The sequence below is a fragment of the Lolium perenne genome, chromosome 1, assembly GCF_019359855.2.
Source record: "Lolium perenne isolate Kyuss_39 chromosome 1, Kyuss_2.0, whole genome shotgun sequence".
NCBI classification, from domain to species: Eukaryota; Viridiplantae; Streptophyta; class Magnoliopsida; order Poales; family Poaceae; genus Lolium; species Lolium perenne.
Window position 1 is genome coordinate 172,265,075 of NC_067244.2, and position 17,161 is coordinate 172,282,235.

At 46.3% G+C, this 17,161-nt stretch overlaps 2 protein-coding genes across 2 annotated transcripts; one reads left to right on the plus strand and one right to left on the minus strand.

Annotated features, from left to right (window-relative positions):
* The first annotated feature begins 10,121 nt into the window (after nt 1-10,121).
* LOC127312767 (NAC domain-containing protein 82) lies at nt 10,122-14,053 on the plus strand. The gene is made up of 5 exons (XM_051343321.1): nt 10,122-10,246; nt 11,205-12,000; nt 12,119-12,396; nt 12,746-13,102; nt 13,200-14,053. Exons 2-5 carry the CDS (start codon nt 11,844-11,846, stop codon nt 13,629-13,631), a joined length of 1,224 nt encoding a protein of 407 aa, XP_051199281.1. The 5' UTR covers nt 10,122-10,246; nt 11,205-11,843; the 3' UTR covers nt 13,632-14,053.
* Nucleotides 14,054-14,253: 200 nt separating this feature from the next.
* On the minus strand, nt 14,254-16,410 carry LOC127312776 (putative clathrin assembly protein At1g03050). The gene is made up of 2 exons (XM_051343327.2): nt 15,456-16,410; nt 14,254-15,358 (listed from the first exon to the last, which is right to left on the minus strand). The coding sequence occupies exons 1-2, from the start codon at nt 16,192-16,194 to the stop codon at nt 14,292-14,294; spliced, it is 1,806 nt and encodes a 601-aa protein (XP_051199287.2). The 5' UTR covers nt 16,195-16,410; the 3' UTR covers nt 14,254-14,291.
* Nucleotides 16,411-17,161: the final 751 nt, after the last annotated feature.

The following is a 17,161-nucleotide window of genomic DNA, read 5'->3' on the forward strand; positions in this document are numbered from 1 at the left end:
TCTACCCGGATGGGGAGACGATGCCTGCCCATGGGACTTGCTTCCGGCATTCTTTGTTGAACGCGCGGATTTTGAGGCCGCGGCCTTGTTCAGCTTGGCCAGCTGCTCAGCATTTTGCTGCTCAATAGTTTCCAGCAGCTCTCTAACACGCTCTTGCTGTTTTGCCAAAGCATCTCCGGAAAGCGACTCGCACAGCTCTACCGCAGCTTTAGCAGCTTTTATAGTTTTATCCGGGCTGCTATACTTAGGCTTTTCCACGATGCTAACAGATGCAGAGGTACTCTTGCCGGCATGAATCTCTTTGCGCAAATCCTGATCTAGGTTGCGAGCTTTTAGCCGGTTTTCCGGCATCCTAGCAGCATGCGCGCTAACAGAAGCAAAGCCATGGGCAGCGTTATACTCACGTACGGTTAGGTTCAGCTCGCGCTGCGCCCTGACGATGTCCTTGCCGCTCTCGAGCATCTTCTGGCGCTGCGCCTCCAGCTCCGCCTGAGCCGCTGCCGGGTCGATGTTCTGCGCGATGGGGGTGGCGAGGACGTTCATCGCCGCTTGGAGCGGTGTTTCCGGTGGCGCGGATGATGCTCCCGCTGCGCCTGCGCCGCGCTCCAGCGGTGGCTTAGCCGCACGGGTCGAAACCGCGCGACCAGCACCTTCGCCCACAGCCTCCTTTCCTGCACCAGCCACACCGGTCATCATTACCTCGACGCTGCCGGCGGCGCGACCAGCACAGAGCCATCTTGGCGGGTCCGGTGCCACCAGCACCGGCGAGAGGCGCTGGCGCACGGGGACGGTGCCGAGGTAGACGCGGTGGCTGCCAAACTCGATGATGCGGCCGTTCTTGGGGAAGACGCCGCCGTTGGCAAAGCAGCCCGCGTTGTCGTTGACGAAGTCCATGGCGTAGATGCGCTGCACCAACGCGGACACCGTACGCTCGCCGGAGATCTCGAGGACGCCCGCCCGAATGTGAACTCCATCAAGCGCCACTTCATGCCCCACGGTGGGCGCCAACTGTCGTCGTGGTGAACGAGCAGATGCCATAGGATGGCTTAGATTGGGGCCGAATGGACGCAAGAGGATTCGGGGGAGGGTTTGTGATCAGGTGGGACGAACTTCCGGATGGTTTCCTCAAGAACTTGGCCAAGGCCAGAGGTTGAAGAAGAAAGACACAAGGAAGAACTCACTCTAGATCACCATGTTCATTGATTCACACAAGTTACAGGTTTGTGTTTTTCTGTGTTCCGCGCCTATATGCATGCCCGTAAGGAGGGCTGCCCCCTCTCCTTATATAGGGGAGAGGGTGGCTTACAGTGCAAGAAACCCTAATGGCATCTTTGACTGGACAAACTACTTTACAAAGCTACTTTACAAAGCTACTTTAATCATAGATGACACCGGGGCCTTCTTTAATCAGGGAGGCTGACGTCCTCCGGCTTCTTTCTCCGTCATCTTCTTCTTTATCGTCAGCCCTTCGTTTAAAGCTACTTTGCTTAGCTCATCCTTGACTTCTAGCTCTGGAGAGGATCTTTGACCAGCCTTGCCGACAAGCCCTTCCTTCCGGTGGCCCGGTACCTTTTCTATCCGGTTCCGGTATCCTTCCTATGAGGATACCGGCATACCTTATTCAGCCAAACGCCTATCTTAGACTCCGGCATGAACATCTAACCGGTATCCTGATGGCTCAAACCATCCGGTTTGGCATGCCTTTGGCATACCGGGGGTCATCCCCCCAACACGAATCCTCGGGTGCCTTCCAACATTTCACATACCATGAAGGAGTGTCTATTTGCAAAATTAAGTTGCTTACTGATGAATCAGGGCAAAACATGTGAAGAGAATTATTAGTTAAGGTTAATTAATTGGGGCTGGGAACCCCGTTGCCAGCTCTTTTTGCAAAATTATTGGATAAGCGGATGAGCCACTAGTCCATTGGTGAAAGCTGCCCAACAAGATTGAAAGATAAAACACCACATACTTCCTCATGAGCTATAAAACATTGACACAAATAAGAGATAATAACTTTTGAATTGTTTAAAGGTAGCACATGAAGTATTTACTTGGATTGGCAGAAAAATACCACATAGTAGGTAGTTATGGTGGACACAAATGGCATAGGTTTTGGCTCAAGGTTTTGGATGCACGAGAAGCATTCCCTCTCAGTACAAGGCTTTGGCTAGCAAGGTTGTTTGAAGCAAACACAAGTATGAACCGATACAGCAAAACTTACATAAGAACATATTGCAAGCATTATAAAACTCTACACTGTCTTCCTTGTTGCTCAAACACTTTTACCAGAAAATATCTAGACCTTAGAGAGACCAATCATCCAAACCAAATTTCAACAAGCTCTACGGTAGTTCTTCATTAATAGGTTTAAACCACATGATGCAAGAGCTTAAACATGATCTACTTGAGAGCTCAAAACAATTGCCAAGTATCAAATTATTCAAGACAATATGAAGCATTTTCTGTTTCCAACCAAACGAAGCGACTTTCAACTTTGCCATGAATATTAAAGTAAATTAAGAACACAAGTGTTCAAATGAAAAAGCGGAGCGTGTCTCTCTCCCACACAAGGATTGCTAGGATCCGAATTTATTCAAACACAAACAAAAATAAAAACACACAGACGCTCCAAGTAAAGCACATAAAATGTGGAAGAATAAAAATATAGTTTCACTAGAGATGACCTGATAAGTTGTTGATGAAGAAGGGGATGCCCAAGGCATCCCCAAGCTTAGACGCTTGAGTCTTCTTGAAATATGCTTGGGTGACCCACGGGGGCATCCCCAAGCTTAGGCTCTTCACTCTTCTTGATCACATTATATCACCCTTCTCTCTTGACCCTTGAAAACTTCTGCCACACCAAACTTCTTATAAACTTCATTAGAGGGGTTAGTACTCAAAAAACTTTAATCCACTTTAGTACTGTAGTGACACATTGCAAGAACTCAATAAAACATTAGCTACAGCTCTCCACGTCTAGAAAGCCTTACTTAAAGTCCACAAGAGACAATGCAAAAAACAGAGACAGAATCTGTCAAAACAGAACAGCCAGTAAACACGAATTTTTTAGAGGTACTTCCGTTGCTCAAATCAGTAAACTCAAAACTAATGAAAGTTGCGTACATATGTGAGGAACACGCATGAAATTTTGCAGAATTTTTAGAGTCTCGTACAGAGAGATCTACTCAAATTTGTGACAGCTAAAAATCTGTTTCTGCGGAGAAATCCAAATCTAGTATCAACTTTATATTAGAGACTTTACTTGGCACAACAATGCAATAAAATAAAGATAAGGAGAGGTTGCTACAGTAGTAACTACTTCCAAGACACAACAAAACAATAGCAAAATAAAAACATGGGTTATCTCCCAAGAAGTGCTTTCTTTATAGCCATTAAGATGGGCTCAGTAGATTTTAATGATGCTCATATGGAAAATAGGAAATGAAGCAAAAGGAGCATCAAGAAGCAAATTCAAAACACATTTAAGTCTAACCCACTTCCTATGCATAGGAATCTTGTACACAAATAAATTCATGAAGAACAAAGTGACAAGCATAGGAAGATAAAACAAGAGTAACTTCAAAAGTTTCAGCATATAGAGAGGTGTTTTAGTACCATGCAAATTTCTACAACCATATTTTCCTCTCTCATAATAGTTTTCAGTAGCTTCATAAATAAACTCAATAATATAACTATCACATAAAGCATGTTTTTTATGATCCACAAACAAATAATTTTTATCAAGCTCAAAAATAATAGGATCAAAACTTTCTAAACCACTTTTATCAATAATATAACAAGATGATTGATCAATCTCAAAAGATATGGGACTCCTAGATAAAGTCAAGACCTCTCCAATCCCATTTTCATTAGTAGTACAATTAATATTATCAAGTAACATAGGACCATCATCTAGAGCTTTATCATAAACATTTGCCAAGCAAAACTCTTTAGTACCATGCATATCGACATCAGGCACAAACAAAGCATTATCATAAGATTTATCAAAATAGCATGGATTATCATAAATAACAGTAGCATAATTATTCTCACAAGTTTTACTCATAGGGAATATTTCAAGAGAATCCACAGGAACATAACATTCATCCTCCTTTGGTAAGCATGGAGGACAATCAAATAGTGTAAGAGATAAAGAGTTACTCTCATTAGAAGGTTGGCATGGGTAGCTAATCCATTCTTCCTCCTTTTGTTCATCACTCTCCTCTTCTTTTTCATCCAATGAGCTTTCAGGTTCATCAATTTCTTCTTTCATAGGTTCCTGCAAATTGTGAGTGCATTCTTGTGCATGAATGAGTCTCTCTTTATAATCAATGATATAAGGATTATTGCTGTAATGTTCTATGCAAAAATCAAGGATAGAAGAGACATAATCTTTAAGGTTCTTACAAGCAATACAAGTTTCATAATTTTTAGACATGAAGGATTCTATTTCAGAAGCTCCCATAAATAAAACAAATTGTTCTACTTCTTCGAACCCAAAATGAATATAGTTATTCCAATTATAGTTCATAGTGCACGAAGCAGCAAATGAATAGTGCACATGAAGCAGCAAATGCATAGTGCACGAGGAGAGTGACAGAGACACGTCGAGGTAGTTGTCAAAGAGGGTGTCAATGCCGAAGTCGATGTAGTCAGAGCCGTCGAGGATGAGGTGCTACCCTAGTTTTGTCAGAACTAGGTGCACGTCGGGGACGAAGGCATACTCCGATCTTACCAAAACCTAGAACGCAAAGTCGAAGTCGGCGACGCGGTCGAGGCAGTCGTAGAAGATTTGATGCCAAGGAAGACGTTGTCGAAGCCGATGATAACGAGGCACCGATCCAAGCTTGCCAGGCCCGGGGACGCATTGGGGACGAAGGCACGTACCGGTGTTGCCAATACAGGGCATGCGAGGGCAGAGACCATCATGGACTGTGTGTTAGTACGTGTCAGGTGGGACCAACAGAGGAGGCCTCCAGAATGGTGGCGAGTCGCAGAGCGGCGAAGAGCAAGATGTGCCGATGCAGTCTGCGATTGTCGGAGTAGAAGAAATAGTTGGGGACGAGACGATGACACCAGCGGCGAGGTCATGGTGGACGGAGACGTAGAAGGCGACGAAACTAGCGGCGGCCAGTTCTGGCCATGCTGGACACCTAGACTGTAGAGGTGGTCGGCGAGGCCTGCGACGACCAGAAGTGGTCATGCAGGTTACCTGTAGAGGTGCGGCGGCGATACCCAAAGTAGATGAGGAAGAACCCGACGGTGTGACGTATACCTTGAGCAAATGGTGGCGATCCGCGTCGATGGAGCGGCGCGGTAGTAGCCTGGGGCATAAAGTACTAATCAAAGGAAATAACACATACATAACACGACTAATCACAAAGGTTGTGAAGAGCCACATAACACTAGTAGAAAATAGGGCTTTCGTCCAAAACCCCTGGGAGCTTTAGTCCCGGTTTTAAAACGAACCGGATCAGTGGGGGGCATTGGTCCCGGTTCGACCGGCGCGGGGCAACGCCACCCTCTAGTCCCGGTTCGTTTGTGGCCTTTGGTCCCGGTTTCTTTTACGAACCGGGACTAAAGGGGTTGCAGCAGAGGGCTTCAGGCCCCAAGCCCCTTTAGTTCCGGTTGGTATTACCAACCGGGACCAAAGGCCCATCTCTATATATATACCTTGACATGCCCAAGTGTGAGCCACACTTAGCATTTTCCACTTCTTAGCACAAGAGTCGTGTATTCTGCTTTGTTCTCTTCTTATGCACCAGAGATGTTCGATGAAATGCCTAAGAGCTTTTGCAACTTGAGTTCACACAAAACAAGACACACTTAAAGCTTGCTCCTGTCTTTTTCCTTCTCCATCGAGGTTAACAACTTTATCCCTTTCACCTTAGTCCCGGTTGCACCCACCAGCCGAAACTAAAGGTTAGATGGCCAGCTCTGGCTTTCTCTTCTTCTTCTTCTTCTTCTTCTTCTTCTTCTTCTTCTTCTTCTTCTTCTTCTTCTTCTTCTTCTTCTTCTTCTTCTTCTTCTTCTTCTTCTTCTTCTTCTTCTTCTTCTTCTTCTTCTTCTTCTTCTTCTTCTTCTTCTTCTTCTTCTTCTTCTTCTTCTTCTTCTTCTTCTTCTTCTTCTTCTTCTTCTTCTTCTTCTTCTTCTTCTTCTTCCTCCTCCTCCTCATCATCATTGGCGTCAGCCACGATGAAGCCATCCTTCTCGTACTTGTTTGTCCCTCTTAAGTTCACCACTAGCTCTGGCTTCCTCTTCTTCCTCCTCTGCTCACCACTAGCTCTGGCTTCCTCTTCTGCTCACCACCAGCTTTGGCTTCCTCTTCTTCCTCCTCTGATCACCACCAGCTCTGGCTTGCTCTTCTTCCTCCTCTGCTCACCACCAGCTCTAGCTTCCTCTTCTTCCTCCTCCCCGAATAAATTAATGAAAAAGATATAAATTAATGCATTTTAAATTGAAAATGGAAAAATGGGTAATAGTTTGAATAGTTAGAATATTTATTTTTAGAAAACATAAAATGCTTTTAGATTAATTATCCAAATTCAAACACTTTTCATTTTGAAAACTTTATCGAAATAGAAATTATGCAAAAGATATAAATTAATGCATTTTAAATTATAAATGGCGAAATGGTTAATTATTTAAGAAAATATAAAATGGTTTTAGATTAATTATCTAAATTAAAACACTTTTCATGTTGAAAATTTTGTCACATTCAAAATAATACATAAGTAATTCAAATTCATATTCAAACACTTAACATAAGGAATTTAAATAATTAAATATTCATAATGAATAAATTATATATTTATTACATAGAAATTTCTTTTCTCAACATTTTGATACGCTAGATGTTATTTTCTGATTTGAGATAATGCGAGAAACGAAATAGTTTGAAATGAAACATAGAAATAGACCTTTGGTCCCGGTGCATGCCACGAACCGGGACCGGTGCATGCCACGCACCGGGACCAAAGGGACCTTTGGTCCCGGTGCGTGGCATGCACACCAGGACCAAATGGTCTTCCCTTTAACTCCTCGTCTCCTTCTTTGCGCAGATCAATCGCGTGGAGAAGGAGTTACACGCCGCCAGGCTGCCCAACTCCTGCGCGCCCTTGACGTCGTCGCCCGTGCCACCGCGTGCCGACGCCGCCTGCTGCCCCCACCACCTCTCTCTGCGCGTGCCATTTCCTTCCGCGCCCGGCCCGACCCTCTCCCTCATCTCCGTCGACCGCACCGCTGACCGCCACCGACGTAGACGCCGACGCCGCCTGCTGTCCCCGCCACTAAGCCCTCCTCTCGATCTCCTCCATCGTGCCGCCACACACCGGCCCTCCTCTCAGTCGCGGCAGAGAAATGGCCATTTCTCTGCCGCGGAAGAGGTTGAGGGTGGAGCAGCTTCTCTGCCGCGGTAGAGAAGAAACGGCCAGCTTCTCTGCTGCGGCAAACCCTTTAATTTTTTTACTTTTATTTACTCAGTTAGAAAATATTGAAATAGTTACAATAGTTATTTGTTATATGTTAGAAATAGTTAGAAATAGTTATTTGTTATATGTTAGAAATTGTAACAAATAGTTATTTGTTCGAAGTACTTATTTGTAGTATTGTTAGAAATATTTTTAGTATGTAGTTAGTAATGTTAGAAATAGTTAGTAAATAATTTGTTAGAAATAGTTAGTAAATATTTTTAGTATGTAAATACTATATTTGTAGTATGTTTTATTTTCATAGCTACGATGCCGCGTCTGCATCGTGTATGGTGGTGGTGGAGGAAGAAAAGATGCAGGGCTTCGCCAAGCCGGAACAACGTATGGTGGAGGAAGAGAGGGGGCGGCCAGGGTTGTGGTGAAGGGACAAGTGGCCGGCCACCCCCTCCCCTCTTTATATAGGGGGCCAGGTCGGTGGGGTGGCCCCCCTTTCCCATCTAGGGTTAGGGGCCGGCGGCCAAGTGGGGGGAAGAGGGAATTCTTCCCCCCAAGTTGATCCCCCCTAGGGTTTTGGGGAAACCCTAGGGGTTTGGCCGGCTGGGCCTTGGGGGGCATGTGCTCCTGGCCCATTAGGCTAGGGAGCATCCCCTCGGCCCATGCTAGGCCTCCTAGGGTCGTGGGCCCACTGGTGGGACCCCCAGAACCTTCTAGAACCTTCCCGGTCATCCACCGGAAAAATCCCGAACTTTTCCGAAACCTAGAAATCAACTTCCCTTATATGAATCTTATTCTCCGGACTATTCCGGACCTCCTCGTGACGTCCTGGATCCCATCCGAGACTCCGAACAAACTTCGTCTCCATACCATATTCAAATCTACTTATGCGACATCGAACCTTAAGCGCGTCACCCTACAGTTCGCGAACTATGCAGACATGGTCGAGATTCCTCTCCGAGCAATAACCAATAGCGGGATCTGGAGATCCATAATGGCTCCCACATATTCAACGATAACTTAGTGATCGATTGAACCATTTACATACGATGCCGATTCCCTTTGTCACGGGATATTTTACTTGTCCGAGGTTCGATCATCGGTATCTCCATACCTTGTTCAACCTCGTTACCGACAAGTACTCTTTACTCGTACCATGGTATGTAATCTCTTGTGATCCAATCACATGCTTGCAAGCTAATCAGACGACATTCCACCAAGAAGGCCCATAGTATATCTATCCGTCATCAGGATGGACAAATCCCACTATTGATCCATATACCTCAACTCACACTTTCCGAATACTTAATCCCATCTTTATAACCACCCATTTACGTAATGGCGTTTGATGTAATCAAAGTACCCTTCCGATGTAAGTGATTTACATGATCTCATGGTCGAAGGACTTAGGCAACTATGTATCGAAAGCTTATAGCAAATTGAACTTAATGACTTGATCTTATGCTACGCTTATTTGGGTGTGTGTCCATTATATCATTGAACTAATGACATAACCTTGTTATTAATAACATCAAATGTTCATGATCACGAAACCATGATCATCTATTAATCAACAAGCTAGTTATACAAGAGTCTTACTAGGGACTCCTTCTTGTTTACATAACACACATGTATCAATGTTTCGGTTAATATAATTATAGCATGGTATGCAAACACTTATCATAAACACAAAGATATTATAATAACCACTTTATTATTGCCTCTTGGGCATATCTCCAACATTATGACACAAATTAAAATTATGAGAGAACATTCATTGGTATTTGCAGGGTTCTGGTTTGGTATTTGCTTTCGGCCGCCATTATAAAAAAATATTTAATGGAAGAAGAAATAATTTAAAGATCTCAAATATTTGCTTTTTAAACTTTATCTTTTGCAATTGATGGAGACAACTAATGTATCTCCACCTTGTACTGTTTGCTACTTTAAATACGCGTGTTATTGAATGTCAAAAAATGAACACAAACGTTTGTAATATTTTAGTTGTAAAAGTTGAATTTTTCACCGGCTACAACATTGGTTTGGAATTGGCCGTGTCGATGATGTTCATGGGAAACCGAAGAAGTCACCCCTCAACGGATAAGACGAACGGACCTGCAAGACGGTGAGGACCGGAAAGAAAAACCACGTTTCAGGCCATCTGACGATGTACCGGATGAGATGATAATACGGACGGCTGATATGAAGCTTGCACGACAAGAGTCCAAGGATCCAACGGCTCACAGTTGTCACGCCGAGTCTCACACACGTCAGCCCCAAGTGGCTCCACACACACAACCGCTGCCCCCACTCATCAGCAACGTGCGGCTCCGTGACACCGGTTCAGCCCAAAGAACAGAAATCGCATCGCAACTACCAAAACATCTAAAAATTACGCATTTAACCCCAAAATTTCCCCATACTTTTCCTAAAATAATCCCCGGCCAATAGAAAGGCAGGAGGTCAAACATCCAGAGTTGGACTACGGCGCCTGGAAAAATTTGCCAATCGTCGCTCTCGCTTGCAGGGGAAGTTTCCGGGAAGCGCACGACGCGGCGTGCGGAATTAATTTTAATAACAAACCAGAAAAAGAAACCCTGCACAGTAGTAGGAACGGACTGCTGGGGCCCATCGGTCAGCGTCCCGGCCCAGCGCCCCGCCACCCGCGGGTATAAGAGAGCCCGAGGCCCCAGCGACGCGTGATTGCTTCCCCCAAAACCTCACATCCTCCCATCCACCCTCCATTGACCAAACGGCGGCGCTCACCTCCTCCCCGTCGACCTCCCCCGACGTCCTGCTGGCTCCCCTGCGCCCTCCGCGTAAGCCCCCGATCTCTCGATTCCCCCGTTCATTCGGTCGCGCTCTGATGTTCTAGGACGATCGGGCCTGGTTTGGATCGGCGTAGATCTGATGTTGTTGCGTCGAATTCGGCACGCCGTGAGCAATTGGCCTCCGATCAGTAGATTCTCGCGGTAGGGGTCGACGCGGATCGGCTCGGTCTTCCGTGCGTCGGAATTTCCGTCGGGGGTCGCGGATTTGGGTTCGTGGTCGATCGATCTGGGCCTTGATTCGGGGGTGCTTGGTCGGGTATTCGAGGGATCGCTAGAGCTTTGAGATTTGGTCCATCTGCGCCCCGATTTCTCTAGAGGTTGGGTTATTTTGTTCGGTTGGGGCGATGGATTGTGATCGTTTGACTTCGGTGGGCTGGATGGATATGATGTAGTTTTTTCCGTCAGTCGGATTGATTACGTTATTTTGTTGCCGAATTTCATCCGATTCCCAGAGTTGAGTCGATTTGCTAGATGCATCTACCTGGTAATGGGCTTGTTGCATGCTATATATTTTAAGCCTGGCTGCATCAATGTGGGTTTATTGAGCTGTAAAATTAGCTGCTTATAGATAATCTTTTACTTCTTCTGGCTTCTATAATAGTTATTTTTCGAGGGTAGGTCATCCAGAGTTAATGTTTTATTATGATTTCTAGAAAACATGGAACATATGTATTCTGTGTATACTTTTGCTGTTGTATACTGATGACTGATGATGAGATATATTTTCCTGCAGTATTTTCAAATTGATCACCCATAAAATTAGCTGCCTATAGATACTCTCTACTTCTGGCTTGTATAATAATTATTTTTAAGGGTAGATCATCTTAGAATTAATGTTTTATTATGAAAGGCACTAAGATGATTTCTAGAAAACATGCAACATATGTATTCGGTATATTCTTTTGCTGTTGTATATATACTGATGATGTTATATATTTTCCTGCAGGATTTTGAACTTTCACCCATGTCTTTTGAAGTCCGCGAGGGATCTCCTTATTTCCTCACGTGCTACTTCTGGTTCATATATTGCATAAAATTCCGAGACTTCACTTGATACAGGTGGATTATCTGGGAGTTTTGTGCTAATACTTCCTATTATGTGAGTCAGTGGTAGTCGGTTTAATTGGCAAGACTCAGCTTCTCTCATCTGGGATCATAAACAATTCTCGCTCTAGTCCCTGGTGTACCTGCTTTCGTTGAGTCTTGCCAAGAGTGGCTTCTCATCAGTTCCGTTCTCTGCTCGTGCTGTCGTTGGACCAATAGCTCTGTTGGTCTACTCCCTTCAGAATACTTGTCACATCGTGAGCTGTCCTATTCTGCTCACACTGCAATCTTCTGAAGCTCTCTCTCTCTGATTCCTTTCTCTTCTCAAAACTTTTGAGAGCTACTCTCTTCTCAAGTTTGGTTGATCCACGGTCCTTATTTCTGTCTTCTGAGGACTGAACTTTCACCTGTTGAGCCAACCTTGACAATTCCCTGATTGGTGTTGATAATTGCATATTCTGGTGAAGCATTTCTGCTTGTGTTTCACGCTAGGATCTCTCTGTTCTTTCTTCTTACTGAGCGCAAGACACCCACTGCGCTGATGGCTCAAACTTGCCTGCCACCTGGCTTTCGTTTCCACCCAACTGATGTTGAGCTTGTTTCATACTACCTGAAAAGGAAGATTATGGGGAAGAAGCTTTTTGTTGAAGCTATATCGGTGGTTGAGCTTTACAAATTTGCTCCTTGGGACCTTCCTGGTAATTCTCTTTTAATGCTGTTTTTCCTCAGATGTAATTATACAAACCTGGATTAATCCTCCCAGTTTTGCTAAATTTATTTCTTATTATTGTCGAAACCTTCTTTTTGTGTGTGTAGATAAATCCTGTCTTCAGAGCAAAGATCTTGAGTGGTTTTTCTTTTGCCCTCGTGACAAGAAATATCCCAAAGGGTCTAGGACAAACCGTGCCACTCCGAATGGTTACTGGAAAACAAGTGGAAAGGATAGAGAAATTGTGCTGAACTCTCGCATTGTTGGGTTGAAGAAAACCTTGATTTTTCATGAAGGCAAGGCACCCAAAGGCAACAGAACTGATTGGGTGATGTATGAATACAAAATGGAAGATGAAAGTCTGGCTTCTGCTGGTTTCTCAAAGGTACTGCTTTTTACCTCTACAATGTTTATGTTTATTAGACTGTTAGCATGATGTTTCAGTTACATAGTTTACCTATTTGAATCTTGTAATTGATTCCTTACTCATTTTCATATGTCGTGATGCGACAATAGTTGTATTCTATGTAAGTCAAGCAGTACTGATCTTTGAATAGTCTATTTTGCATGAGAAATATCTACTCTGTACCATACTGGAATGTACTTCAGTTAATACATGACCTTTACAAGGTGGCAGAATGAGCTACCTATATTTATTTGTAGTTATCTTTGGATAGTATTTCTAGTGCTCTGCAAGGTTATTGAAATACATTGTCATTGGTTTATTATTTCAGGATGCTTACGTACTTTGCAAGATATTTAAAAAAAGTGGACTCGGCCCAAGGATTGGCGAGCAATATGGAGCTCCTTTTGATGAGAATGAATGGGATAATTTAGATGCTGGAACTTCTCTCTTCGCTATTGCACCATCCTCAGGTATTGAGGACCCGCAAGCTGAAAGTTCTGCCTTGGCTACTGCCATAGTTATTCAGGAACCACAAGCTACTGCTCAGCAGTCTGTTCCATCTTCTGATATTAACATCAATTCTGATGAGGTCAATGAAGCACCTCCTCAAATTGATGGAATTTTATTGGATGAACTGTCAATGTTTTTGGATGATTCTCCCAACCATGACCTACCTTTTGCAGAGGTTTTTGCTGGTTAATTTCGTAATTTACTTATTACTTATTCTGGAATCTTCTGCTCAAGATGTTAGTACTATGTAGCTAACTTCGGTTTTGTTGCAGAATCCTGGTCTGCCTCCAATTTCTGATCTTGAGGCTCAAGCTCTTGAGACAAACACTTCTGATCTCTACAACGAATTGGCAGGGCTTGCCTGGGCAGGAAGTGCTCCTAATGTTGATTTTTGTGCTATCAACACCGGTGTTACTGAAAACAATTTGCAGAACATGTACCCTGGTGATGAATTTATAGAACTCGATGATCTCTTTGCTCCTGGTGAAACCTTCTCCTCTGATTTGGCAAATGATCAGTTCTTGCTGTATCCTCTGGATCAATCAACATACAATGGTCACTACGATTATGCTGCTCCTCTAGCCTTTGATGCAAGTGGGTCTCTTCCAGAGATGACCAGCTCTTTTTATGATATGCCTCCTGCTCCCAATAACCTTGCAAGCTCCAGCTATTTGAACCCAGCCATGAAGGATCCATTCTCTTAAGTGGCTATCGATGTCAGAGCCATCATTCTTTAATGCAATGACTCTTCATGAATCTTTGATGTTGCCATCTCCTCTAGATGGCCCAACAATTCCTGGGCGTATGACAAGGCCAACACTCTTCCGAAGCCGGAACTTGGTTGTGTCTCAAGCATGAGCACAATACTGGACAAGCAACCGAGCTGGTTACTGTTTGCTTGTGCAGACAAAACTGTTTAACTGCTGGTTTGAAAGTTATCTATCTGGACGGTGATGCTGCAATCCGTCATAGTCTACATATTTGTGTAATAACTGTCAACCGTAGCCTGCTGCCTGAGGGCTTACTTGACAATCTAGTAGCTTAATTAATGTGGTTTACATTTGTTTGCAGTCCTAGTTTGTATTAACTATTTGAATCATTATTATTATGTTATTATGTGTGGAAATGCCTTTTGTTGTTCCTTTTGTAGCATTGCTGCTGCATGTTTCCTTAGTTTTCTATTTTCAGCTTTTAGTATCGTATCATCTGGCACAGGTTGTTTTGCTAGACAAAACACCAGTTGCTTCGGTTGAAGCCTTTTGAAGTATGACCCAATTGACTCTGATCTCCAGACCTTTCTATAGTAATCGTCTTTCTTGAAAAAAACAATTAAAATGTGTAACAGACAATTAATGTTTCAATTTCTAAGAAGCACGATGGTAAACACCGGGAGGCCGTTGTTCTAGCATTGACAGGGCCCCTTGCCCTTGCATACCATTGTTGCCATAACGTTGCCACACCATCTGCTCTTCCGTCAGAAGTTGCTGCTTCATCTGCATATCAGACATCTGCACATACGTTGGTGGCGGAACTGCCATCGACGCCGCAAAGGGGTCCGCACCTGCTGCGACGCTGCACATCCCCGGCGGCGCAGGAAGTGCCAGCATGGGTGTACCGGGCGGCCGCAAAGCCACGCTGCTTGCGCTGCCTGAGAATACCTGTGTGTTCGCCGCCGTTGCGTGGTTGTACATACCGTCGAGGACCATCATGTTGAGCCCGCCCCCGAGCACCGCGCGTTGGTTCACGAGCGCGCTCGCCGACTCGACTAACGCCGTCTCCCAGTCCGCCGACGAGGTGTCGAACAGGTCGCATGTCGGCGCCGATCCGGCAGGGTTGCCATCGAACAGCGCCAGAGCGAGAAGCTGCCCGTGTTCTTCCCCGGACATGGCGTCCGCCTTCAAATTCAAGAAGTCCGCCTCTTCCTCGACCACGCCGGTGGCGATCAGTGGTAGCTCCTGCTCTGCATGCGACGCCTCGCCGGAATTGTGCTCCTCTTGCACCGGTTGCGGTTCCGCAGGCGCCGGAAGGGCCCTGGTGGCGCTCATGTCGAGCTCCTCAGCCTCCGGCTCCGGGCTGGGCAATTCCGGTGACGGCGGCGACAGCTTTTGCTGCGACTCGGCGCCGCGCCTGTCACGGATGAAATCGTCCATGAGCTCCAGCTTCTTCTGCGTGATGACCTCCACGTCCGGCACGTCGGACTGGCGGCAGACGTAGGCGTCCTTGCACCACGCGTAGAAGGCATCGAGCTCGTCGATCTGCTTGACGAGGCCGCAGAAGACACCGTGCACGCGCTCGCAGTCCGCGGTCTCCATGTCCGGGAACTGCTCGATGAGCGCCGCCATCACCTCCGTGAGCTCGCAGTACAGCTGCACGCTCTCCTTCACCAGCGGGTACAGCGACACCGTCACCACCCGGTTCGTCCTCGCCGCGCCTGCACTCGTGCATGCCGTTCCATTTTAGCGCACGCTCGGAGATGATGTGATCATCCAAGAACGAATACAATTGCGTGCACGCACGGATGGACTCACCCACGGGGCGGCAAGCGATGAAGCGGTCGAGGAGATGCTGCAGCTGATGGACCTTGCCGAGCAGCTGCTCTAGCGTCATCTCGCTCGTCGGCGTGTCCCTCGGCACCAGCGCCACCGCCTTGGCGTCGGCGTCGGCGTCGGCATCGGCCGCCGCGTCCTCCCGTCGACTCTCGTTAGCGCCGTCGTTGCTGAAGCGGCTGCCGGGGGACCGGTAGAGCTCGTCGCGCAGCAGCTTGCAGCGGTTGGCGCCGCCCTGCCGGCCCTGCATCCGGTACTCGAGTCGGTCGTCGAGGTACGCGGCGTAGGTGCGGACGAACGCGGAGAAGTCCCACGCGTCGGCGCGGGCGCGGCCGCAGAAGTCGGACATGTTGAGCATGCGCGTGCCGCGGCGCGTCGCGTAGAAGAGCTCCTGCTCGAACGCCGGCTCGCCGTCGGCAAGGAGGCGGTGCACGATCACCAGCGTCTTGAGCGCCACGTCCCAGCTCCGGGTGCGCCCGAGGCGGCGCGACAGGGAGGCCACGCAGGCGCCGACGTACGCGCGGGAGTAGCGCGTGAGCGCCAGGATCTCCCGGATGTGGCGCTCGTCGGCGGGGAAGCTCTCGCCGTGCTTGGTGGCCTTGACGATGGCCACCTCCAGCTCCGTCGAGGCGGCGCCGCTGCCGCTGCCCACCTTGGCTAGCCCGATGCTCGTCTGGTCCTTCACCGCGCCCAGCGCCTTACGGAGCTTGCTCGGCGCCATTGTTTGTCCGGCCGGGGAGCAATTGGTCGATTCTTTCGCGTTGTGATGACTCGTGGCGGTGGCCAAACGCGGGGAGGGGAAGCTGGCGTTGGTGGTGTACGTCTGAGGCGAAGCGCGGATGGGAATGCGCGCGCGAGGATGCGGGTGGTGGAGAGGAGGTCCGACCGTCCGAGGAAGGAGGGCGCCATGAACGGTCACGGTTTTGGGAGGTTTTGACATTTGCCTGGCATGATGGTTTCGTCTGTTTGTCTTGCATACTTCAAGGAAAGTCAGTTTCTTTAGAAGTGCACAGTATGCGGATGATCGATCGTTTGTTCCTGAACGACATTTGAAATTATATCTTGTACTCCCTCCGTTCCTGGATACTCCGTATAAGCCATACAGTTTTTTGAACAGAAATCGACGAACATATATTGAGGAATTTTTTTACATCAGGTTTAAGCGGGATTACCCTGTACAGTTAACGTGAGAAAACAGAGAGCTTTGCATTGCATAGGATGAGGAAATATAATCAAATCCCTGAATATTTTTCCACAAAGGTGGTGCATTACAATACACCCTACAACAGACACTCAGGATGAAAGGATTTTCTCCAGAGTGGCGTGCTCTAATAAATGATTTTGTGTATGGAGGTAGTGTAGCAATCCGGGTTAATGATGATACCGGCCACTATTTTCAAACACGAAAAGGGTTACGCCAAGGGGATCCGTTATCACCGATGTTGTTTAACATTGTAGCGGATATGTTGACTATACTCATAGAGTGGGCCAAGTCTGATGGCCAGATTGAAGGAGTGATTCCACATCTGGTTGATGGTGGTTTATCTATCCTTCAATATGCCGACGATACAATTCTGTTTATGGATCATGATCTTGAAAAAGCTCAAAATCTGAAATTAATTTTGGCGGCTTTTGAGCAGTTGTCGGGATTGAAAATCAATTTCCATAAAAGCGAATTGTTTTGTTTC